This window comes from Punica granatum, chromosome 1 (genome assembly GCF_007655135.1).
Source record: "Punica granatum isolate Tunisia-2019 chromosome 1, ASM765513v2, whole genome shotgun sequence".
In the NCBI taxonomy this organism is placed as follows: Eukaryota; Viridiplantae; Streptophyta; class Magnoliopsida; order Myrtales; family Lythraceae; genus Punica; species Punica granatum.
This window is the reverse complement of record NC_045127.1, coordinates 33,357,825-33,385,198: the sequence shown is the minus strand read 5'-3', so window position 1 is coordinate 33,385,198 and position 27,374 is coordinate 33,357,825. Positions and strand designations below refer to the sequence as shown.

The window sequence follows — 27,374 nt, the reverse complement described above, 5'->3', positions numbered from 1 at the left end:
TAGAGTAAAGGTGAAATCGAGGACGATTTCGCATTTATCCAAGTTAGTGAAGGTTACAATGGCATGAAGTTTGCTCTTTTTCTGCGATAGAAAATCCAAAATGTTGTTCCTATTGTTGACTAGTGGTTGTGGACCACAGATGTTGGTATTTGTTCGGTTTTGTTTATTGTTTTGGCATTTATATGTCGGTTGGTAGGTGGATAAGCATAAATGAGTTAACTTTTTTTTTATTTATGGACCATGCTTGTGTGTTGGGGTTGATGCTACTGTTTTGTTTATTTATTCTATCTCTTATTTGTTGTTTTTTGTAAATGTCAGACAATGTCAGAGGAGAATGATCGGTCGGATGGAGTTGAGACTGGTTCTGATGGGACTGAGGATGAAACATACGAACCTGGATCAAATGAGTATGAAGAGAATGAGGATGATGATGGGGAATTTCTCGCAGAAGCATTTGATTTTGTAGATAAAATTACAAGTGATGTAGCCGAGTCTTCAAGACAGAGAAAGTCAAAATGGAGAGCTAATGTTGATATTAACATTTTCTCAGAGAATGAAGTGTCAGAAATAGTTGTGAGGGCTGAACATGATGATATTGTAATACATGAGTTTGATTATCAAAGACACATCAATGAGGAGTATTAGGTATTAAGAGGGAGTGATGACGAAAACAATTGGATGATGCCTACAGATTTTGCCCAAGCACAATTTCGTGAGGTTCACCTGGAGTTAGAAATGGTCTTTCCCACTCTTAAATTGTTTAAAGAGGCTATGAAGGACTATAATATATATCTTGGGAGGGTTGTGAAGTTTAAGAAGAATGACAAGATTAGATACAGTGCCGCTTGTGTCGTGGAACATTATGAGTGGAAAATTTTCTATTCATGGGCTGAGCATGTAGGGGGTTACCAGATCAAGACTTTATATCCCACTCACACTTGCAGTAGGGTCTTGAAGAATCCTCTAGCAGACAGAAAATGGGTGGGAAAGAAGGTAGTGGATGTCATGAGTTATCCAAATATTACCGCAAAATATGCAACCAAATTCATGGCTTATAATTATCAGGTTCAATTGGTAGAGATAAGGTTGTACAGATCTTTGGAAATAACCAGAGACATTGTTGAAGGGTTTGAGAAGGAACAATTTACTGCATTTTGGGATTACTGTCAAGAGATAAGAAGGAGCAATCCTAGGTCAACTGCAAGGTTAAGTGTCGAGAGGGTGGATCAGAGTTTGCCTCATAGATTTGAAAAAATTTACATATGTTTTAAAGCAACCAAAAGAGGAGTATTAAGGGGTTGTAGACCTCTCATAGGTCTTGATGGTTATTTCTTGAAGGGATATTATGGAGGTACTCTATTACTAGTAGTGATTCAAGATTCGAACCAGGCTTTCTATGCCATTGCATACGCAGTTGTTGAGATGGAGACTAAGGAAACATGGAAGTGGTTTCTTACAAGGCTATTTGAGGATATGGGATACCCTAATGAGCATGGTTGGGAAGTGATATCTGATATGCAAAATGTGATTTCTATCTGTAATTTATGTTATTATTAATATGCCTTTATGTCTTTCACATTTAACCATTTTATATATCTGCAGGGTTTACTGCCAGCAGTTCAAGAAGTATGCCCAGGAACTAGACATAGGTTCTGTATGAAGCACTTGTAAGCAAATCTTTGGAGCCAATGGAGAAATGAAGAGCTCAGAAGGTTATTGTGGGACTGTGCTTTTTCGAAGACTATGAATGAGTTCAATGCACATTTACAGAAGATCAAGGAGTTAAATGAAGGAGCTTGGATTTACTTGAAGATTAGAGGCAAACCAATCATTACAATGTTGGAAGATATCAAAGAATAATTGACTGTGAAGATGAATAATTCTAAGAAAAAAAATTGAAAGTTACCATGGTCCAATCACTCTAGCAGCTCAGACCAAACTCGAGGATGCTAAGAAACATGCCAACAAGTGGCATCCAATGTGGGTGGGGGATCCTGGTGGCTCAATGTTCCAAGTGCTGCACATCTACAGGCCAAGTGAGAAATTTGTAGTAGACTTGAATGAGAAGAGTTGTTCTTGCAAGGAGTGGGATCTAAGTGGCATTCCCTGCTGTCATGCAGTAGCTTGCATATGTCACAATAGGATGCAGCCTGAAATGTTTGTCCATGCCTACTTCTCCAAAGAAACCTGGCAAGCCATTTACACACCTTTCATTCATCTAGTGATGGGACAAACTCAATGGAATAAGAGTGGTCTAGATCCAATCTTGCCACCATAGTACATGAGGGGTGGTGGAAGGCCCAAAAAGAAAAGGGATAAGAAGAAAGATGTAGCACCCAATCCATTTAAGGCCAAGAGGAAGTACAAGGCTACCACATGCTCGAAGTGTAGAAACACAGGCCATAACAAGACTAGATGTACTGGGACTACAGTTAGAGAGAAGAAGCGGAAAATAACAAAAGCAACTGGAAAGGACAAGGTATATATACTTACTTAACACTTATATATAGCAACATTATTTATCAATTTTTATGAATTTGCATGTTATTGCCCAAGGTAAATCTGTGGCTGGAACATAATATGGCGAGAATGCACCCACTTCAGAGTCAACAGTGCAAACACAAGAGGTATTTATCTTCTTTTTTTTTGTCATTCTCTTTTTTCTATGCATTTGTAGTGCTTATTTAATGATTTTTCACAACTGATTTTACCATGCAGAGCATCCAGGTTACAAGACCAACTCCAAGCTGCATTACTTGGATGTAGCCAGGCCAACCAGGTGAGAGCATACCAGTTTTCATCCCCACACCTAGCCTAAACTTGCAGAGAAACAATGAGAAAGTTGTGAGGCCACCCCCACGCAGGCCTCTAACACCAACAGCACCATCACCTCAATTTCATGCCTCGGTGCTCAGTCATGTTCTTGCTCCAATGCCAAGAACTATACCTACCTCAGTACCAGTACATGCTCCTGCTCCAAGGTTAGTGATTAGTGGTCATGCAGTAGAGTCTCCTCCTCCACCAACAATTCTTCCAAGGATGACTAGGAGTTTGGCAAACAAATAAACTCAGAGGTCGTCATCCAGCTCAAGCAAAAATTTGGCCACTCAAGAATCATGCTCCACGTAGGTTCAGAAGAAGAAATAGCATCAACAACTAAAGCAACAATACATTAATCATTAAGGGAAGCATTTTTTTGGTATATTTAATGATAGTACATATTGAAGTGTATACGAACTGATATTTAGTCCTCTTTTGGTATTATCGTATAGTTGATGACATGGTTAAGTTGGTCTTTTTGGTATAGTTAATGCTAATGGTATATACATGGTGAAATCAAGTACATTTTTTATAGGTGACCAAATAGGCAATTTGTAGTGGTCAGATGGTCATTTTCTGACCAGTTGTTGCCATATTTTGTGGTCTTGAAATGTTTATCTGACCATTTGTATTCTTACTTTGTAATAGAAGCTAATATATGCAACAATTATTCTCAAGAATGTTCAAAACTTTCTCAGTTGCCCCGTTGATCCATTGTCAGATTACTGTTCAGTTGGTCAGTAATATAAATGGTGTTATTAAGTTACACAATGATATAAATGTTCAATAATAAATGTTCAAAACTTTCTCATTTGCATAGTGATATAAATGCCTCAATTGGTCTTACTGCACAGTTGGTGTTAGTGCTTGGTGTTAGTACTCAGTCTGTGTTCTGTGCTCAGTTGATGTCCTATGCTCAGTCGATGTTCTATGCTCAGTTGGTATTTTGTACTCAGTCGATGCTTTGTGCTCACATGGTGTTAGTAGTCAGTGCTTGGTGTTAGGTCCTGATGCTTGGTGTTAGTACTCACTGCTTGTTGTTACTGCTCAGTGCTTGGTGTTAGTGATCACACAGAATAGTGCCCAGTGCTCAATTACCATTAGTGCAAGAATTGCTAAGTTGCAAAGTAAGATATAAATGGCATAACAGGAAGAAGATGAAACAACTGATAACAACAGCGGTTCTTCATCATATATTGCTAGAAATCAGTTACATTCAATTTATACAATGCAGCAGAGCATCCAGCAAAAACTAACTCCTAAGCACCATTTACCCATACCACCAACACCGGCAGTCCAACAAATAGATAAACTACCAACACAATGATCAACTCCAACAGATTGATCAACTACATAGGCCACTTCCCAAAGGCCACTTCCATCACAACATAACAGACCACTGCACTCCAAGCCACACCAAATATACCACAGCCAGCTTACTTCCATAATTTCAATGCCAAAACAGTAACCAAAAAAGCCAAAATCAAACACAAAATCCGTAACCTTTTCAACTATTGCTCGTTCGTGACATTCCTCCTCCTAAGCTGACTGATCAACCTCTGATCAGGAGAGGAGTTTGACAAGCCAATTTCATCTTCCCATTGAAAATAACTACAGCTTAGACTTTTGTTCCTCTATTGTAGGCACCTATAAAACGCCCTTCCAGGATTGCATTTCGTGTTGGATGTCATCCTTAGAGCTTTTCGCCGCAGTGACAGTAGATGTCTCCATCCCTCTTACTGCTCCAACTACTCTTTCTTCGCCTGCAATCACAGAACCCATCTTCATCATTGGACATGCTCGAACTGCTCGTTCTCCTGCTCTTGGGGTACACGGTTGAATCCTCTCGCAAGCGACGATGATTATCACAGCTCCACTATGACTGAGGGTTGAAACTCATGGTGCTCGAAATTGGGATTGCAATCAGCTGGACGATTTTGGGAATCTAGTGGGAATTTGGTAATTAGGGTTTACAGTTTGATTAGAGGATTTTAGGAATTTGGGGATTAGGGTTTACAATTCGATTGGACGATTTTCGGAATGGGAATTTGGGGATTAGGGTTCATAGTTCGATTTGATTGGACGATTTTGGGATTCGATTGGAGGATTTACAGAATTTGGGGCTTAGGGTTTTCGATTGGATTGGAGGAATTTGGCAATTTGGGGATTAGGGTTTCAAATGGATTTGGGAATTTGGGATTCGACTATTCGATCGGCAGGAAGAACACTGACTGAGGCAAAGAAGCCAGCGTCGTTTTCGTTCTTCAGTCTCAGGTTGCCAAGCCGATGTTGTTTTGATGTTGCCTAGGGAAGCTAGCAAACGCTGTCATTTTTGCATGGCCAAATGGAATGCACGGCATCGTTTTGCGTTCTTGAGTCTGCAGGCTAAGGTTGCACGGCGTCATTTTCGTTTTTGGGTGTTTGGGAAGCAAAACGACGTCGTTTCGATGATGACGTGGCACAAATTTGACGTTGTTTCTGCCAACTCGCCTTCCATGACAGATTTTCGTTTCAATAATTTGACGTGAGGACCTAACTGTTAGACGTAATTGAAATTGGAGGATCAAATTCCTAATTTTGAAATTTTAGGTGCTCAAGTGGTGGCTATTGAATAATTCGAGGATTAAAGTGTTAATGGTCTCCATATTGGAAATACAGTAATGTGGCCGACAACGGTGAGGATAACCTTCTAGAGTGATCAATGGTTGATCCATTTGATTGACATTAATTAGATTATTGAATTTTCGGTGTGAATCATGCTATCTGGAAGTATAATTGGGCCACGATTAATCCAGTCGAGCCTGGTCGGCCCACTAGGGGTAAAACTCTCCCATTGTGAATTTTCTGCAATCACAAAGACTCGAACCCGAAATCTTGCTTAAGTGAAATAAACGCTAAATTGCTTGAACCAAACCATGTTGGTTAGATAATTGAATTTGATTTGGGTCTTTCTTTTGTTTCCATATTCATGTATCCTGATTCACCGTAAAATATTCAATCGCATTCCATTTAGGGTTTCTTTGTCGATAGTAATATCCTTCTATATGTTTCGAAGTGGGATCTGGTTTGAGAATTCAAAATTGCTCTAGAACAATTTAATCAGGTTTCATAATTTAATGTGGACATAAATTTATATGAGATCTACAAGTACCTTCAGAGAGGTGAAATTTATTCATTGTAATTAGATCTTCCAATTAATCCTTGAGCATGTACGTCTATAAATATATACATATATGGTATATTATATATTGTGTTGTAGATATTGGGAAAATATTAGAAGGTCCTCTTGAGTTCCTTTCTAATTTTGAAAATAAGCAATTGATTTTTTATATCCTATTAATGGAAGTTTTCTCTTCCTTTGGGAGAAAAAGAGTTCACAAATATTGACAAAAAAATTTATTCGAAAAAGAAAGTTATACAAACAATATATTATGTTGTAAATATTGGAAAATATTTAGAAGGTTCTTTTGAGTTAAAATGGATATAAAATATGTAAAAAGAATTTACTTTGTTTAAATGTTTTAATTTTGAAAATTATTTAGGCATCTGATATTTTTACCCTATAAAATGGAAGCTTTTCTCTTCCTTGGGGAAAAAGAGTTCACAAAAATTGAGAAACAAATACAAATAAACTAGTTATCTAACTTGAACGTCTCACAAATTTTTTCATTTTTACGGTTTTTATTTTATGTTAATATTTTGTGTTTATAAATATTATAATAATATAAAATTTGAAAAAAATAATCTCCTCTAAAATATCTAATAGATAAATACATTGTGAAAATTTGAAAAAGAATTACTTATGAAAATATGAAAAAATCTAGGTATATGTTAATGTACAAAGAATGCGAAGGATTGGTCATTAGGTCACAAATGGAAACTCCTCATCAATCAAATTGAGAGTTCTCATGAGTTTTGATGGGAGGAGTTTACATTACATAATATATAGATATAATATAGAGTGGATCGTGCTGAAGAGGTGTTATAGAAAAGCAAAATCAATACCAAAGCAGAACTGTTGAGGACGTCGGTGACCTCAGAGATGTAATGGTCGCCACCAGCCAACGTTCTGACTGCTCCTTTTCTCTTCAGCTCTTCACCTCTTCCTTAAGCTCGAGTCACATACCATATTTCAAAAAAATTCAAAAATTGTGTTTTAAGAAAAATATTAAATCAAAATTAAAGCTTATGTCAATGTCCATTTATAGATGAAAAATTTGACATTCAAGCCAAAGTGATGAGAAAAAATAACTTAAGGACAAGATTGACAAAAATAGTTGAGGAAAAAAGTGCTCAAAACTAGGGGTGTGCATGGATACCGGGAATACCCGGAACCGGTCGAAACCTACCCGTTAGAGTAGAATCCGAGTAACTCCAATTGAAAATATGGTAGGATCTGAGTAGTAATTTAAATAACCGGTGAAAATAGGTTCCGATTCCGATTCCAATACATATGATACCCACAAAACTGGTAATTGTGACCTATATTTTTTCTAACAGAATATTTTATAATAATTGTTTATGTGTGATGTAGTAGTTACAGAATTCTAATGGGAGCTTATTTGCTTTGTCTACTAAGAAGAGTTATATCATCTTTTTTTTAAATAGCTACATAATTTTTTAGTTGCGTATTTACTTTGTCTATTATATAATCCTAAGGAGAGCTACGTAATCCTTTAGTTCTATAAATGGATGTGATCCGATTAATCTATGTCAACATTTATTTGTCGTGATTGTGAATGAGATCTTTTCGATTTTAGTTATTTATTTCATTTATTGTGCTTGAAGAGAAAAAAAATTATAGATTCCAACAGCGTACTCGGAACCTGTAGTATAATTCAAGTTTCAGGAAGATTCTGGTTCCAAGTTCCAACATGGTAAGGTTCGGTTAGAAAATCTTGAAACCTATCCCCCTACAGGGTAGAGTCCGGGTATCGTGAAAAAAAAGGTACCTAGATCGCGCACACCACTACTTAAAACCGTCAGACCAAAAATATATTTTTCCATTCGAAATGTCAAGGCTGCCACTCCGAGGACATATTCTATAAAAAAGCGACAACGTCACAATATAAATAGTTTAGGAACTGAGACCATACAGAATCACAATATGGGTCCTTATTTTAAATTAACAAAAACATTAGGGGTTGAAATGAAGATTCAGTGGCCACAGGTGGCAGTCAGGCGACTGCCCACCTCCCTGAGGGGCGGGGAAAGGTTCTCATCGGCTCATCGTCTGCTCCTGCCGCTGTTTTCTTCTCTCCTATCGGAAAATGTAAAACCCTAATCGGGAAATTTCTCCCAATCTCGCCTTGATTTCCGACAATGGACTCCTCGAAGCCTAACAGCGAAGAAGGCGGTCCGTTCTATGACGCCAGCGACGACTTCCCTTTCTACGATTGCGTCGATTTCGACCAGCCGGAGCAGCGGTCTCCAGCTCCCTCTGCAACTCTGCGGAGGCGGAGGCGATCTCGTGATTCGAAGCACAATGAGGGTCACCTCACTAGGCTAAGCTCAGATCTGGACCGACCCGGCTCGGCCCGAGCTGCCGCCACCCCGAGCGGCGATGAGAAGAATGAATCTTCAATGACGAAAACTGCTAATAGCGAGCTAGTCCTTGATACGCTCGAATCTGCCAGCTCAGTCCGAGCCGGCACTCCGGATGTGCAGACGAATGGAGGCTCTGTGATTACTGAGGCGGACGGTGAGCCGGTCGGTGAGTCGTTCGACTCGATGAGGGCGCCTGGCGACGCTGAAGCTCTGTCGTCGAGTATGCTTATCTCTCTGGTTGAGCTTATGATTAAAGCCATAGGGTTTCAAATTAATCTCATAGTTAGCATGGTAACTTTCCCTTTCTGCTGTTTATACACATTTGTTATGTTCATCATGGATCCCTTTTCGACTATGAGGCGAGGCCGAAATTATATAATTGGAAAGCTGTTAAATTTGTGGAACCTGATATGGGAGTGTGCGAGCCCCTTCCTGTATCAATGGCTGAAGGAGCACGACTCAGTGTGGAAGCTTATGTTGAGATTTGGGTGGGGACTATTTTGGGCAATTTATGTATGCTCCATTTTGTTCGGCTTACTGGTCACTGCAACTCTGATTAGTGGATTTATAATGAGGTATTTGGTCAAGGAGCCATTACGGATAGAGGACAAGTTGAATTTTGATTACACCAAACACCATCCTGTTGCTTATGTGCCATTGGTTTCTTGTGCCGGCATCGATTGTGGGGCGGAGTATAAGGAATTGGCTCAAATTAGTGGCAGTCAGCAACTGCGATTCATTCTGCCTAATAACAAGCTTGAGGCCACCGTAACCTTGGCATTGCCTGAGTCGGAGTATAACAAAAATCTTGGGATCTTTCAGGTATGTGCCTTATCAGTAAAAGTGAGATACCTTTGACAGCGGAGTGTTCTTTATGCTAGTATTGTAGGAAGTTACTGTAGTTTTGTGGACTTGGAAACGTACTTTCAGCGAAGGACATCTGACTGAAATGCCAATTTTATGTTTTGAAGATCAGAGTAGATTTCCTGTCTTCCACTGGTGAAACACTTGCAAGTTCAAGCCGTCCGTGCATGTTACTCTTCAAAAGCGAGCCTATACGCCTTATGTTGACGATGCTCAAGATTGCTCCTCTAATTGCTGGATACATATCAGAGTCGCAGACCATTAAGGTAAAGTTCCAGGGCTTTGTTGAAGGCAACGTGCCTACCTCCTGCTTAAGGGTGCTGGTAGAGCAACGAGCAGAATTCCGTCCCAGAGCAGGAATCCCAGAAATCTATGACGCAAAGCTTATCCTAGAGTCTGAACTTTCTTTACTGAAAAGGCTCCTTTGGTCTTGGAGGAAAACCGTCTTTGTTTGGACGGTGATGTTGTTTTTTACAGTGCAGTTGTTGTTTGCTCTTATTTGTTGCCGACCAGTTATTCTTCCTAGAACAAAATGGAGGAATGGATTGTCGGGGAACAATGCTACTTGAAATGATTACCTAGTGCGATGATTGGGTGTAAAGATGTTAGAGGTCCTGAGTTGTAAGCAATATCCACACACACAAATGCGGCTGGTTGGTGCCTTCTTGATTCTCTCTCTTATTGCAATGTATTCCACTATGCAGCAATACTGAGCTTGCTAATTACTTCAATATTTTTCTGCCAGAAGCATTGTCATGGAAGTTCTATTTGTAGTGTAGGTTTGTTTTGATGAAGATGGCAATGATGTTTTAAAAGCTTAGATACGGGATCTTGATTAAACTGAGGACATATAGAATGCAATGCCAATGTAAGATACTATATATGAAGAGCTTTCACTTTTAAGCTGATATTGTCAGAAACAATTCTTATATCGCGACGAGAGTTTGACTTAGCGGAAATGCTGATTATGGATTCCGAGATAAACCTTTCCTATGGTGGGTGTTTTGTTCTTAAATTTGATTATAACATTATAAAGTGAGTAGAGCATGGTGGATGTTTGCAAGAATCATGGATTGTGGAGAACCATTTAGGCTGGTTTATGCAGGTGACCTTGACTGTAGGCGGTTTTACTATTACAATGGTTTCATATCTTTTGAGCCTTTTCTTTATCTAAATAAGATTGCTTATCAAAGTTATGAGCATCTCATATTCTTGGAAATACCGGTCTAAAATATTTCTGACGTGTTGGGGGGATTTACATCTTCTTCTTGTAATTTATTGCTAATGTAGGTGCTCTTGCTAGAATTCTTGCACATAATATGCTCTGTTGGGAGAGGATGCTGAAGAACATTCCGTCCCTGGAGCCTCAACATGCTACAAATGACAAAAAGAAAAGGTATGGCTTCTGGATGGAGAAGCTTTCATGCCTTTGCAATACTCTTGTGTTTGTCAAGAAAGGATTAACGAGACCTCGACTATTTTTTTCATAAAAAAGAAAAGTGACCTTGATCGTGACCTCTGTTTTCTTGGGAAATTATCATATATATTTTTTGCATTCATCAATGCCGTACAATGACTGATAGGAGATTGCTTAGTACTCCACTACTTATATGATGCTACTCTGTCTTGGTGTTTCTCCATTTGTCGATATATACAGTACATTTAATGCATATGATACTTTGTAAGGGAGAAGAGTGGCTCTAACCTTTTCTTTCTGAAGTCACAATGACAGGAATCGAATTTGTAATATTTTAATTTTAGGCGAGATCATGTGTAACTATTTTTTTTTTTACTTTGAGGCAGTCACTCAAATCTATCATGTCTTTTCAGAATAAGTATGGTAGCAATCGCACGAGCTAAAACGGTGCAATAATTATGGGGTTTGAACCCCTCTTATGGCATTAATGATCTATTATGGGACTACTAGATCCAAAATTAATAAGATAACGTATTTCCATTACATTATATATAAGTATCTATCGGTATGCTTATCCAAAAATATATATATCCGTCGGTACATTGAGTTGCACAGCCATCGCCTGAGGAAATAGAGATTATCTGGTATCGAATAATCGGAATCAGGTGGAGCCGTTACGATTATGGGAGGCATTCCTGAGGAAGGAGGTGGACTTGGTGATCTCGCGTGCCGGCTTGTCTGAGAGCCTGATGGAATTATAAACCCATGCTCCCGCAATGGCTCCGAGCGTTGGGGCCGGGAGGTAGATCCATATCCCCGTGTAATTGCCCGACACGATCGCAGGCCCCAGGCTTCTTGCTGGGTTCATTGATGCTCCCGTCACGGGCCTAGATCCCATAAGAGATGGCAAGTTAGTAATTTTAGTTCACAATTGTCTTGTTTTGAGAAGTGTTCGATCTCTTCCTTTCTTGAGAGTTAAATCTCCAAAGTAATATAATACGTCAAGGGTACAAAACAAAATATAATTACGTGTCCTTAGTTTGTCCAATTTTGTGTATCTAGCAGATTGCGTATGTCATTATGTAAAGACGGATTTGCGGATTTGTCGTTTAATTGTAAGAAAATTGATAGGCAATATTTTATATATATATATACACACACATATATATGTTTGTCCTGTAAATAAATACAAAACAATAATAATGACAGAAGAGTACAGAGAAGTCTTACGCGGTAAACATGACATTGAGCAGAATCGTTGCGCCAATGGCAAGACCAGCAAGTTCTCCTATCTTCACAAATCAACAAATGAAAAATGACATTATAATCTTTTTCATGAGGAAAACTATATCATTAAATGTCGTATTCTCACAGTATCCCTTGGAATAAATTAAATAAACCCCTTGGCTATATGCGATATCGTTGTTCTCACTATTATTTCTCAGTATTGGATTGGATGATGTTGTGAATAATTGGTTTGTAGTTTGTTGCTGGGTGAGGATAATCGGTGGCACTTACAGCTCTGTTGTCGGTAGCGACGCCCGAAATGACGAACATGAGGTAGAATGTAATGATGAACTCGATCACGAATGCCTGCATGTCGGAACCGGTAGGCAAGGTGCCAGCAAACTGGTCATGCCTCCCAGTGAATAGCAATCGCAGGGTCCCGCTCGCCAGCAGCGACCCTAGCATTTGTGCTGCTACATAGGCCGGAACCTATAGTACGTATTATGTCAATGATTAGCAGTATCAAACAACTGGCTGAGGAGCGAGTGACCCCTCATCAAAGATCTTATAAGACAGTTGCAATTTTATTAGGGTGCGCTCTTTCTAAAAGCTATCGGATGTGAGGTATCAAGTTATCGAGCACTGGATGATATGCCACCCCTATTTTGGGTAACCCATCACCATCTATTGAAGCATCGAGTTTTTCTTTTTCTTTTTTTTTCTCCATTAAATACGAGGTACCCACAATTTATTGGCTAAGACTAATCCAGTTCAAACATTGTGTTAACTCTAATCTTAAAAAGCTTCCAATTAGTTTTAGACTCTCACTGCACGTAAAAGGCCATCCAGTCACAACGCAATCTGTCATCTGCTTAGAGATCCCGTGGTTATGCAGTTGGAAGAAAGATCAAAGAGAGGAAGGAATTATACATGTTTCCAAGGGAACCTCTTGCAGGTGGCAAAGGCAATGGTGACGGCGGGGTTGAAATGGGCACCGGAGATGTGACCGACGGAGTAGACGAGGACCAAGACGGCGAGCCCCCAGGTGATGGCGATCCCAGGCTCAGTCACGACCTTCTCGTTCCTGTTCACCACAACCGAACCGCACCCCGCGAATATCAGGAAGTAGGTCCCGCACACCTCCGCTATCATCTGTAACAAGAAGTGAACTTCATCTGTCTTATGGAAATGGAACAAGAACTGGAAAACGACATTGAGGTGTGATCGATTAGTCATTAGATCACCTTCTGAACGAAAGTCGGCAGGACAAAGCAGCATGCCCCGGTTTCTTGCTCATCCATGGCGGCCTTGGCGGAAGCATCAGCTGCTTTCACATCCAAGGCCACTCCTCCGTTTCTTCCTGAGATCTCTGCCATCTCTCTCTCCATCCCTCTTAATGAGGTTTTTGGGATTAAGAGGACGGAAGGCAGACACCCAAATTTATAGGTGACAAACAGAGAGCCAGAAACGGGGGAAGGAAAAAATGAGGGAGAATTGTTGGACTTATTGAGAGATTGACCATGTTGCCTCATCTGAATTAGTTTAATATATAGATAGATTACAATAAATGGTTTATTTATTTATTGGGTATGAACTCATAGGAGATATCGTTGAAAAAAGTGACCCCTAAGAACAGGGGAGGGAGTGTGAGGCTGTGAGCATTGAAAGCTTCATGACTCCTTCAACCACCCACCGGAAATACAGACATCCCGAGAAACTAACCAGCCGAGCTATGTGCAGGCAAATTCAGCTCTAAATGCGCATATTTTACTGCAAATTATTGTTGACAAAAATAATTTATCTTTATTTTATTTGTCTGGTGATACAGCGTCACGTTGTAAATCCCTTACACACAATATCTTCTCACAATTTAGAAATTTAAAACTTACTTAAAACATGTCGTAGCGAGGCTTGAGAGGTTTTCAACGAGAATAGTCTTAATAAGTAAGTTCAGAATATTCAGTGATTTAACAAAAAAAAAAAAGATGTAACACTGTGGCACATACTTTCGCTTAGTAACTGATAGATTTCAAGTTCGATACTCAATGAGATTACTTGTGTTTTTTATTAGCTATTGAAATTTCTAGTTTTATTATATTGGGTTAATAGATCTCCCTTGTAACCAACAAAAACATAAATAAATAAATAAATAAATTAGAGGATTAACTTCAATATATACCCTGTAGTTGGAGGACCTTTTTAGAATACACCCTATAGCTTAATGTCTCAAAATACTCCCCAGAAGTAGTTAAACCCTCTCAATATGCTCCAAGCTGCTAACACCGTCAGCATTCCGATTGGAAGAGGTTCATGCGCAATTGACGTGCTTGATCAGGGGCAAACCTTGAATCAAACATTAAAAATAGAGTTCGGTAAGGTGATGCATCTATTTTATTATGTTTTATTCATCTCTCCTTCACATCTCAATCCTATTTCTTTGTGGAAGACTGAAACAACATCAATCTCTTTGGTATCTCTTTGATGCTGCCGAATGTCACATACTGTTAGCAGCAGAGTCATCGGTCTCCTTGATCTCGTAAGACCATGAATATGTACTTTTGATTACCATCAATAAACTTCCTCTAGAAAGGGATATCGATCTAAGAAGAAATAATTTATTTAGCAAATGGGGCAATACTAAAAAAAAAAAAATCCAAATACCTCGAGATAATTCTGCCATCAATTTAGGGTAGGTTCTCTAATTTTAACATAACCTAGTTGCCAATGGAATTCTTCCCATCCAAACATTAAAGGTGTTAGCAGTTGTCGAACCCGCTTGTAGTAGTACCTTGATTATGGACTTGTGAATGGGTGATGTTTCTCTGATACTTCGTTGAGATCGCGGTAACGAGCTCAAACCCTCTAGTCCTGTGGTAGCTATGGCTCAAATTGGACATTCTTCGGTCGAGTTCGGACCCATATAGTTACATTCTATGGTAGTTGTTGCATCAGTCGCCTCCAACCCCTTTAGTTTAGGGGAAAAAAAAAAGAATATCTCTAGGTAGTATTTTAAAACAAATTAAAATATAGGGTGTATCTTGAGACTATCCTCGTACAGTCGTACTACAGGTAATATATTGAAATTAATTGACCTTAAATTGGAAAAAATGAGTTTTAATGCAGTGGCATTATTCTCGACTGATAACTAAGATCTTCCAGACTCGATTTTCGTTATGAGATTACCCGTACTTTTTCATAAGACTTTTCATTTCCTAGTATTAGACCATGAATCTCCCTCGTAAACGGAAAAAAATACATAAATTCTGTTAGGGGAAAAGAAGATTGTCCCTCTTCTTAAGGGTTGATACAATAAAGAGCCGCCTCCGATGGGGCACCCTATTGGATATTTGACGTTATTGCTATGTTGGGTGTCCATTCGATAATTATTGGTTAATATCTTTATGCTGTAGTATTGATTAATCATAACACATGCATATGATGAGCAGTTACTGAACTAAACTGGCAGATTAACTCACCGATGAACTGTGATGGCAAAGAGCGCAAGGACGACGTGAAAAGTTAATACATGTATAAACATATATCAATGCATATATAGCCTTAATTGAACTTAAAAATTAATGTAATGTACACAATTCTTCTGAACATGACGTACGAGGGGATCAGGACCCAGTCTCGACCTTTTCTGTCTTCCTGACATGGGAATCCTTTCTGTTCTTTCTTTTTAGGCCAACTTAGAATGTACTTTCGATCGCAATATTTTCTATAAATGGGATTGAGGCGGCCGAGTACTAATTCCATGCTAAGTAACTGCTTGACAATAATAACAGCATTAGCATATTATCATTTGAGGCAGCCATACAGAAGTTAATAGAGTCTGAAAATATTCGGACTGCCGAAGAAGGAACAAGAGGATCAGTTTCTGGATAACATACAAAAGAGCACAATATTTGACATGAAAAAGTACAACTGATCAAGTCAATTTTGGTCGTTTATTGGGTGGATACTACTATAAGAAAGCTTAGGGTTTTAAGTTTGATTGATACGGGAATATACTGTTCCCTAGTGGTGATCGTCCTGTGTACGTACTATCGATATGAACTATCTCTAATCATTACTAGACATTTTTGTAGTAATGTGCAGTGGTCATTAGTTTATAATACATGCATGTACGTGCATATGTAGGGATGGATTTAAGGGGTGCGCAAGAGTGTTCCACACTTTCACTCGATAAAGCTATAGAATTTCTATTATATTTTATTGAGTTTATTATTTTTCACATTATTTCATCCTATTTCACCCCTTAACTTTATGATTTTACTATTTCTTTATCTCCACTTGAACTTCGCTCCCTTGAATTGAATTTCTAGATCCACCACTACGTGTATGCTGATATTTTTTTTTTATCATTTCTTTGGGTGAAATTTATCAATTTTTTTGATAAGCAAGTATATTCTATTGTCAGAGGCATGAATTTTATTGATTATCGTCATGAGACAGTCAAAACTTAACATGCCTTAAACAGAAAGAAATGCTTACTTTTCCATGCAAGTTTTGCTGGCTCTCGACTAAGTTTATGCATCCCCGAGTCAACTATACTCATCATATTTAAATAAAATGAGCACAATGATTCTTTTTTCCTTTTAAGTAACCAGACTAGGTACAAAGAGTTCTAGCTAATTTGATAAAAGTTAACTTGGTAATCGAATGACATGACTTTCTTCTAGGTTCCGTTTGATACGCGAGAATGGAATGAAATGGAAATGAATGAATTCTATATAGGGAAATGGAATAGTATTTAGTAAAAAAATGTGATTTTTTTAATGACCATCACAAAATGAACGAATATTATTATAATATTAGACTTATTTACCAAGATATTATGTTATATATTCTTAGATACATAAATTAAAAGAACATATATGCTCACAATATATAGCATGAAATGAGGGAATAACCATTCTCTTTCTTAACTGAGGGAATGTTCATTCCAACAAAATGAAGAAAAAAGATGATAATGAAGGAATGTCTTTTCCAACTTATATAAAAAACATTAATAGGAAAATGAGGTACAATGAAGATATGAGCAATCCATTCCAATCCATTTTATTTCCGCGTACCAAACGGACCCTATAGCTTAACTGACTTGTCTCATGAGATGCTCACATGCCGGAGATTACCCGGATAAAATCCAAACCATTGTTATCAGAACCGGATCGGACCGGCCGGTTCGATCGGTCGGACCGGGAATCGGCACCATGTCCGGTCCGGTTCCCCTGAAAACTGAAATTGCAGCTTTGAACCGTTAGATCCATTGAACCGGCCGGTTTAAAGTAAAATTCCATTGAACTGGCCGGTTCTATGAGTTTTATGGGTTTCCTATTTAATGTAAAAATTGGTTGGTCATGTAAGGATTTGAATTCATGACCTCTTGCTTCTCATACTAGAATACTACCAACCAAGCCACCACCACTTTTTTGTTCTTTTAACTATACTTTTAAGTACTTATTAAAATAAAATATTTATTTTGAAGTAAGAAATATTAAATATAGATACTTTCTTATACTATTGTTATATTTCTTTAAAATCATCATACTTTTATCTTAATTATCATAATTTTTTTAATAATATGAATATTTATTTTATTTTAAATAAACGTGCGGTCCGACCAATCGAACCCTCTGTTGGACCCATAAACCCATGAACCCGTACCCCTTCCGGTTCATTATCCGGTCCGGTTCTGATAACACTGATCCAAACCCCTCGATATATACATATATATAGAAAAAAAGAAAAGAGGGCTTGTAGCTAGTTTAGTCGTCTTAGTAATTGCTGATACAAGTTGATGTGGACAATACCCTAGTTGATAGAGCACTGCTATTTGATGTGGACAAAACCCGAGTTGATCATTGCAATTTAATTGTGAACTCAAATATTAAAAAAGATATAACGTAGTAGCACATGCCCTCTACTGGTAACGAAGAGGCTTCCAGTTTGATACTCATGTGGGACTGTTTGTGTCCCTTTATTAAATATTTAAATTTTTATTTCATTATACTGGCTCATGTGCCTTCCTTGTTACCAAAAAAAAAAATTGTGAACTCAAATTCTAGTTCATTTCTAAACTAATTCGCTTCAATGTGCGAGTTAATTTCACTGGTTAAAGCTAAAGGAATTCCAATGGGAAACTCTCCTTTTGTTACATGTCAACCAATGAAGCATGTTAAAAAGAACTATTTCTTTGATTTCAAAACTTTATTTTTTCCTCTTTCTTGAGACACAAGAAAGATAAACTTTATCAAGAGAAAAAGTTTTGAGTTCAGAGTTTCATCTTAGCACTCAATTATCAGTATATTCAAATCGAATTCTTTTACATGTCACAATTTTTTATGTGCCTCTTTTCTGAAAGCATGGCTTATATTAAAAAATGAATAAAATCAAATATATATTAATATTTTGTATTTTATGGCTTACTGAAATTTAAGGGATTTGTCCATCCGCTTACCGAAATTTAAGGACATTTTTGTTTCTAAGATTGCTTTTCTACGGGTCGTTATAGTGTATATACACAATAAAAATTTCTTGTCACGCAGTTCAGATATATAGGACATTAGTTCGGGTAATGGTTAAAAACACCAAGTTTCATTTATATTTGTAAGGGGACTTATCATAAGAAGACACGTAAAATAAGGTTATCATTCTTTGCCTCCATGCTATTTATATATTGGGTATTGACGTGTGATTATTTGGTTTTATCTAAACTTATTTGACAAATTAGTCTTTTATTGTACATTGTCCAAATTTTGGATTATATTAAGCATTTTTTGTAACTTTTTGCATATGATAATGGTCTTTATGACACCTTCATTTTGTAGTTTATCGTACATGTTCATTGTTGGTGTTATCTGATAATCCGTAATCCTAATATATATGCCATAAGATTTCATATAAGGGTTAATAACAAAAAAAAAAACTCATATTTTCACAATTTAACAATTTTAGATCGAATTTTTTTCTTTGCACAAAAATCACAAACTATCAATTTGATAGCAATGTTAGCATGCGACATCAATATTTCCATTAGTTTTAACCGAAGTTGTTGACGATGCCACGTGACTCACGGTGATTGACCGACTGGGTCCCAAATTTTTCTAAAAATAAAAATTATTTTGAAAATTTTTAGAAAATAACAAAAATAAAAAAAGAAGCCTTAAGGACGAAAACTTAGGGAGGAAGAGGGGAGGTGCCCGGTGTTGGGGCCTCCCCGCTGGCCACCCCCAAATTGGGGTTGCCGGTGACCTTTGTTGTCATTGATCACCCTAATTGAGAGGTTGGTGGCCTCTAGGGAGGCCTAATGATCGGAATCAAAGGACCACAAAATGACAATATACTAGACACAAAATAAGATAAATAGTTGGTGATTTTCTGTGCAATTTTTGAGACGCCGTGTTAGAATTAGAAAATAAGTGAAAGTCGTGCTTTTATAGATCATTAACAAAAAAAGAAGGTTTAGAACAAAAATAAACAATACTCTAAAGATTGAGGCCTAAAACTGCCATTTTCTTTGTTAAATAAAAAACTAAAAAATAAAACACTTCCCCTGAAAATATGCTTGAAGAGAAATGCTATTGTGTCTCCAATTTCAACAACTTTAATAAAGTATTGGTTGAGTGGTATGCAGTTCTCTCCCTGTAAAGGAGAGAGCATAAGTTTGAGCCTAGGTAAGCACATTTATTGGGAGAGAGAATTACCTTTAATCCCTGATCTTTCAGAATTACGAGAGTAGTATCTCCCATAATTTTATCTTTTATCCCAAAAGGGAGTAGCGTGGAATACGCCATCGCCTGTTAACTAAGAGGCTCGAGGTAGATACCTAGTACGACTATTTAAACCCCTTTATTAGATATTAGGATTTTTATTTCATTGTACATGCCTATAAATCCCCTTGTAACTGGCAATATCATACTTATTCTGAAAAACATAACCATTATTTTCTTTATAGTGGCAAGTTGGAGCAATTAATTTCCCTTGAAATAGTCAGTCGGAAGACCAATTCCTCAATTTATTAAACATTTTCAGAGCTCCAATGGAAAGAAAGACCTAATAAATGTAGCCAGTTTTGCAGAGCTCCAGTGCCGGTCCAAGCGCATACTTTATGTCAGGATCTGGCGACATGGTTATAGAGGATTACGAAGGAATGGGTTATACAGAGATGATAATAATCCATGTATGACTTTTAAAATTTTTAAGAGGGAAAAGATTATGGAGGGATAACTAATCTCATCATAACCTTTCATAACATTTATATTTTAATTCCATCAATTTGGATTGTTATGGAGGGATGACAAGATCAATCATTGATATAACATTTTAAAAGGCAATTAAGGGTCAAGATCTTTTCTAAATTTTCATATCATTCCACCCTACTTTTTAATGAAACTCATCCAAACATAGGTTATGGAGAATTAAAAAATCATTTCATAGCTATGTCACTGAATCGGAGAGATGGAATTGTGAGCGGATTGCTTCCTGGCTGAACAATTCATCACTGCTGCGCATTGCTAGTGTGGTGGCCTCGGCTTCGAGTGTCCACAGAGATGACGTTCCATTTTGGCGATTGGCGCCGTCTAGGAACTACACGGTAGCATCAGCATACAAGCTATTAACTGTGGGCTCGGGGACTGATCACTACTCCAAGCTATGGAAGAATATTTGGAGATGGGAGGGTCCACAGCGTATCCGATTCTTCCTTTGGCGCTTTGCCGGGGAGAGCTTGCTCACGAACGAGGCGCGTTACCGAAAGAGCTTGTGTGACACCCCTAGCTGCCCCCATTGCGAGAGTGGAGCTGAATCTACCTTACATGTCTCGCGAGATTGTGTTCTGGCGAAGCAAATTTGGTCGAGGCTTGTTCCGATCGATGCTCAACCAGAATTCTTCACTTTGGACCTATTGGATTGGCTTTGGCAAAATTTGTCCTACCCGTATTATCAACACTGGTCAACTACTTTTGCTACTAGTTGCTGGCTGCTGTGGTCGTGGAGGAACAACGAGTTATTCGAGTCGGATTTCAACTGTCCCACCTTGGCGTGTCGGACCATCTTACAGACTGCTCGGTCTTTTCGAGAAGGCTGGGCTTTAGTGGAAAAGGTGATAGGTACCACCTCCAAACGCTGGGTCAACATCAGTTGGATTCGGCCCCCTGAGGACTTCTTCAAGCTTAACACGGACGGTTCTTCAAGAGGCAATCCCGGGGCAGCCGAAGCTAGTGGCCTCCTCCGTGATGCAGATGGTAGGTGGATCGTGGGATTTTCCCAAAACATTGGCATCGCTATAGTCACCATGGCGGAGCTTTGGGGGGTACTCACGGGGACGGAGATGGCTTGGAAGGTGGGATGCCAAAAGTTAGCTCTCGAAGTGGACTCATTAGCGGTCCTACGGATCATTTCAGGGGACGGCCCTGCTGCTTCTTGGCTATAGACTCTCCGAGGTCGGATTCTTGACCTTTGTAGTCGAGATTGGGAGGTCCGGATGCAACACACTTATCGAGAGGGCAACTCTTGTGCGGACAAGCTTGCAAATATGGCTGTGGAGTACCCGCTCGGCACGAATATTATTCACTCAGTTCCTAATGGGGTGTTTCAGCTGCTGTTAGGCGACATTGTAGGGGCCACCATGCCCCGCCTTATTCCTGTTTCATTGTAATTGGGACCATGCCCCCGACTTTACCAAAAAAAAAAATCCTTTCATAAACCACATAATTCCATCCCTCCATAATCACAATAGACTTACGACTCGATAGTGAAATTGCGCTCTAAAATTCAAGAAGTAATGTTAGGTTAACCAGTATGCTAATAGTTGAGGAAATAATATGCAAATAAAACTTACATTCATCGGGACGAACTACCAACTCAGTTAGTTTATGCCTATTTTCATTCCAAGTCGATGAAGGGTACAATTTGCATGGATTAGGACGTGAGTTGTACGAAATTCACTATTGGATTTTTATGTCCCAAACATGTTTTGTTGTACGTACAAAGATACCATTGGAATATGCATTCACAATGACGAAAAGTGCCCTTACTAGTATTTTAAGGTTTTAAAAATCAAACGAAAAATTTATAAATTAGAACAAAAACCCAATGAACTGAAAAACAACGAAAAACGCCCAGAGGGAAACAGGGGAGTCGTGGCTCAAAGTCGCCCTCGCCGCCTTGGCGAGGTAGTAATCTGGTGATTTTAATAATATCATTTCTCATTTCGTTTGGTTATGTTCTCAACAAATAGAACGAGATAATAATTCAGAGCGGATCATATGCTTCCGTGCACTCTTGTGAACTTGCACCAAGCCAAGTTGAATGTCTATTTGTGGGGTAGCCAAAGTGTGCCCGTGTTGGTCTGAGTATGGTCTAGTCCAGTTTCGATACAACTAAGAGTACGTCTCATGTTAATCGTTTCAAGTGTGGAACTCGTGGTCAGTTTAATTTGTTCCCCTTGCCCAACCAATGAAAGAGGATGTTCGGCTTGTAGTCATCTGTTGAAGGCATGTGTTTAAGGGTGGGTGTTTAAGGATACGTAGCACGTGATGGACTATACGTTGTCATGTGAGTACGGGTACTGAGAGTTAAAAATGGTCACATACGGAATAATTAAATAGTATACCTAAGTTTATAAGAGATTAGGTTCCACAACTTATCAGTTGAAGATGAGTCTAGTCGCGTATAGATCCACTGAAATTTTACAATAATAATATGTGGTGTTCCCGCTAGCCACCATTGCATAGATTGAGGTTTCCGACAACCTCAAAGATTGGGTTCTATGAGCCTATATTAAATTGAGTTTCACAATTTATCAGTTTAAACTGATAAATAGGAAATGAATTCAATCACTTATAAGCCCAACGAAATTTTACAATAATAATATGCGGTGGTCCCGCTAGCCACCATTGCATAAATTGAGGTCTCTGACAACCTCAGAGGCTTCCTACTCTCCTCCCTTTTCTCTCTTCTTCTTTTATCCAGTGTCGAGAAAGAAATTTTTGCCTAATAAATAAACATGTTCAATCCGACTCTTCACGTTCAAGACACAACGCAACACAAGACGTGTTTTCAGAAATCTTTATGCACCTTAAATTCGATCGATCAAACGCAGTGTTTTTTTTTCCCCTCACTTTTTAAATTTGCACCACCTGATATTTGAAAGCTCAATTAGATCCTAAGTAATCTAAATTTGAGTGGAGTCGGGACACTAAGGAATAATGTTCTCCAGGCCAATCGTGAATTCTCTCCTTTCATAAATCGGTATTTCTTCTAGAATTTAATAGGCGTGGATCTCACTATATCAAACTATAGAAATTTCATCAGACGTTAGTCGACCTATTCCTTTTAACTACATTAACGACCGGCCCACCATTGAAACGAAGACGAGACTAGAGTGACAAACTAACAAGTAGAACTTATTTTCAATGCGCATGCATTTAGATCCACCCTCCCACTACACTCATACTATTATTATTTCTTTTATGAGTGTTTGACATTAATGTGTTGCACGGCATGCCAACAATCTATGTCTTCATCATCGAATTTGACTATATTTGTATTATCTAGTGCTTTATGTAATCTTTGTTTTTCACACCACTATGAAAGCTTAAGTTATTAACTGGAGTGATTTCATGAGAGTGCATGCTCGGGAGTTGCCGAATTTTCTTGCATTAACTTGTAGTTGTCCAATAACTGAAAGTACACGCATAATTCTATGTGTAATTACTAATTTGACTATTGTAAATTAACTTCCCTTCTATCACCTTGTAATTACGTCACAAAGTTTTATACCCGAAACAAATATCTCTAGATATCTTTGTGATGAATAAAAACGATCCTACTTAGACATCGGCTTGCCCCTGGTCATGATCAATAACAGCTTTGATAGCTTGTGCATGAATTTATGCCCTTCTTTGTAGTTTGGCGATCAGTTTACTCGTCTATGAAGTGAATACATAAACTACTTATACAATAGAGTAATAACATCTTCTGTTATAACAGAATGTTCTTTATTTACTTTATTTCAGAATTTTTTTGTCCTGTTATTCGAGACTTGGTTTTTCTTATTGGAAAATTTATGGTCTCTGTTCTATTTATTTAAAGTAATTACTTATAAAATCACTTACTTAAAATTTTTATGTAAAATCACAATGTTTTAGGGTGTGCTTGTTTTTTAAAAAAATTTCAACTCAACTTAACTCGATTCCATTTATCTTTAATTCAACAACACAATCATTATTTATTTTTAATTTTTAATTTTTTTAATCATTCAATTCAATTTTTAATATTAAATTCTCTCAACTATTCATTACTTTTTCATAATTCAACAATACAATCATTACTTAATTATTACTTTCTATCAACTATTCATTATTTTTTCACACTTTTTTTCATAATTCAACAATACAATTATTACAAATCAATTAAAACCAAAACTCAACTCAACTCAACTCTAAATCCAAACGCACTCTTAAAATTGATCCAACTCCAGCACGTGGTGACAGTCCGTCAATTCACTAACTTAAAATGCTTATATGGCTGTCAAAATTAACGGCCAACCAGACTAAAATTTTGTGGCTACGTAAGCATTTTATGGCGGTGAATTGACAAATTGTCATAGCATGCTAAATCTCGATCAATTTTGAAACATTGCAATTTTATAGGAAATTTTTAAAATACGTGCAAAATCTGAAGCAACTTGAAAAGTACGTAAATTTTATAAGTAATTTACCCATTTATTTGTTTATAATCCACATCGTAACAATGATTTTAATAAGTCTAAAGCAAGAACCTAATACCTTTCGACTTTTTCTTTTCCAGATCAGGGGAGGCCCAAATGGGCTCAGTACAAATAAATTGAAATTTTAATATCAAATAAAAGAGTACGGATAGTCTCACAATAAATATCGAACTTGAAACCTCTTAATTATTAGGTGTCAGTAACCCGTTTTGGTCCACCGGCACTTGAGGACCATCGACACATTCACTGCTTTTGAACTCAGGGGCATTTCCTTAATTTGACTGTAATTTTATATTTTCAGAAAAATATTTCCGAAAATTCGAATTTCAAAATTGAGAACAAAACTCGAGATTGAAAAATATTTTTCTACATAATATTGACCATTGAATTTTTTTTAACACAATGGTGGTCCCGGATCATTTTTCGGGTATCCGATTGAAAATACAAGAATTTTAGGTCCTATGTGCATTAACTTCGATTTTTTTCAAAATTCTGGACAATACTGGAGATTGAAAAATATTTTTCTATACAATATCGATTCTCGAATTTTTCTAAACACAAGGGTGGTCCCGAAACATTTTTAAGATATCCGATTTTAAAGATTAAATTTCGACAATAACAGTGCATAGTACGATTGACGCGCGTCAAAGATTCAATACCGATTTTTTATCGAGATTCGATCTCCGACGAATGCAAATTGAAATTTTCATGAAGCAGATTATCTTTTGAATTTCTCAATTTCAAGTTTTTTATTTGGATAATGTCGACAGATATCGAGAAATTGAATTTTGCCCGAACGACGCCCAAACGAATAAATAAATAAATAAAAGAAATAATTTTTTTAAAAAAAGCAAAGAAACGTGTCAGGAGAGTTGGCCACAAGTGGCCAACTTGGGGCCCATCCTTTCACCGTTTTCTCCTCCTCTTTCCCGATTCTCTTTCCTCATTTTTTTCCATTTTACTTTCCGCAACCTGCAAGTTCATCAGAGAGACCCATGCTCTGCCTCCACCTTCTTCAACTGCCATGCATATCTCTGCTACTCCTACTCCCTGCAACTCCTTACACCTTCACCTCCCCTCTATCACCTTCCCATCAGTGGACTGTCATCAGTTTTTTTTTTCTCGTTTTCTTCTTCATCTGCGGCAACCATCCCCATCACTAACTCCATCGAACATCACCATTTTCTTCTCTGTGTTGACAGCTTCGACAACCCCTCCCCCCCGATCCTTCATCTGTTGACCAGCTTTCCTTCCCTTCTCTTTTCTTCGGACAATAGCTGAACTTCAATCGGCTACCCTGCCATCTTCTGGAAATTTTTTCGGCTCCCGGCTGCTAGCCACCCTCCTCAACTCTTTCCTTGTCTCTTCCTCTCGCTGGCCTTGTCTCGATCTCCCTTACACACAGAAAAGATAGACCAGGCCAGCAACTCCCTCGTCTCCTTCGGTTCTTCACCCTCTCAGCCCCCTCTCTACACACATCCATACACACACACATCACCATTCAGCCTTTGTTTCCTCCAGCTATTGCTCATTCTTCCCTCACTCTCTCACTCAACTATGGCTTGCATGCCACGTTTCTCCATCCTTGTCCTCTCAACTATCATAATAGTATGGAGAGGAGATGATTGTTGTGGGGCTCAGTTTCTTGGACGTTCCCCTTGCTCCTGAAGTCGTTGAGCTCTTGTTGCCACTTTCCCAACCCTGAATAAGTTATTGACTTCCTGTTCATGCTCCTCATTGCGGCTTGCTACCCCCACTGACACTCCTCCTCAAGCTAGAGTAGCTTTGCTGCCGTTCGGATCCCCACTGAGCTCCCCGAGCTACTGCAACCTCCAAGCCCCATGAGTAGCGCCCAGCGTGATCCAGATCATTGTCGATTGTTGTTGCTGCTGGTGCTTGCTCTTGAAACCCCATGGACACCTTGCTAAGGTGCAACTCCTGTCTGGCTCCTCCCTAAGCTATGGTTGCTCTCTATCATCGCTTCTCAGTTTCCTCGGGTCCCCCTCAAGCCACTACTGTTAGTGATATGCCCTAGAACTTGATTAATGTATTTGAATAATTCCTTTTATGGCAATAAAGTTTATTCTATTATTCGTATATTGTCTACGTTTATTAGAATAAAGTCCTTAAGATATTTTGAATACTTCATTCTTAAGAGTTACGAATATGAGTGACGAAATAATTCGGTAAGAATATCTTTAAACTGTTCACGATCGTAGGAGACTTAACTGGACATTATTTCTCCAGATAGATCGTCACCTCTATCTGTTTCCATGATTAGTATACAGATACTAATGAAGATGGAGTAGTGAGTCTCATACTATTTGATAACTGTTATCATGACTGATATGTGGATACTTATATGATAAGTAGTCGAACGTGACGTGCAGATAACATTCATACGGTAATTTACTAATGTCAATGAATGTTGTCTGGATCGTATTAGTGCATATAGTCCTTAGACTTGAGATGGAACGCTATCTCAAGTATAGGTAATTAGGATTTGCTACTGCTAATGTATTTGTGCTTAGCGTGAGTATTCGGCAGATAATGGTCCTAGTTAGTTATACTTGGAGTTAGGTGTCAGATCAAGATGGGATTCACTAACCTGAGTAAACAGGGAAAATGTCCTATGGATATGAGTTTTATTCTGGATTGAGAAATCCTCGGCCAGGGTAGATAGACTTGAATAGAAAGGAGTTTTTGTTCAAGTGATACGGATCTAAGAATGAAATTAGAGAGTCCATATGATCGGCTATAGAG

General features: G+C 38.2%; 3 protein-coding genes across 3 annotated transcripts; 2 read left to right on the top strand and 1 right to left on the bottom strand.

Annotated features, from left to right (window-relative positions):
• The first annotated feature begins 321 nt into the window (after positions 1-321).
• Positions 322-2,278, top strand: LOC116205408. The gene is made up of 5 exons (XM_031538021.1): positions 322-597; positions 646-1,221; positions 1,339-1,503; positions 1,603-1,667; positions 1,903-2,278. Exons 1-5 carry the CDS (start codon positions 322-324, stop codon positions 2,276-2,278), a joined length of 1,458 nt encoding a protein of 485 aa, XP_031393881.1.
• Positions 2,279-8,000: 5,722 nt separating this feature from the next.
• LOC116212453 (seipin-2-like) lies at positions 8,001-10,139 on the top strand. Its single transcript, XM_031547078.1, has 2 exons — positions 8,001-9,189; positions 9,339-10,139. The coding sequence occupies exons 1-2, from the start codon at positions 8,143-8,145 to the stop codon at positions 9,798-9,800; spliced, it is 1,509 nt and encodes a 502-aa protein (XP_031402938.1). The 5' UTR covers positions 8,001-8,142; the 3' UTR covers positions 9,801-10,139.
• Positions 10,140-11,095: 956 nt separating this feature from the next.
• Positions 11,096-13,411, bottom strand: LOC116212461 (aquaporin NIP1-1-like). The gene is made up of 5 exons (XM_031547090.1): positions 13,120-13,411; positions 12,806-13,027; positions 12,167-12,364; positions 11,879-11,940; positions 11,096-11,535 (listed from the first exon to the last, which is right to left on the bottom strand). Exons 1-5 carry the CDS (start codon positions 13,405-13,407, stop codon positions 11,310-11,312), a joined length of 996 nt encoding a protein of 331 aa, XP_031402950.1. The 5' UTR covers positions 13,408-13,411; the 3' UTR covers positions 11,096-11,309.
• Positions 13,412-27,374: the final 13,963 nt, after the last annotated feature.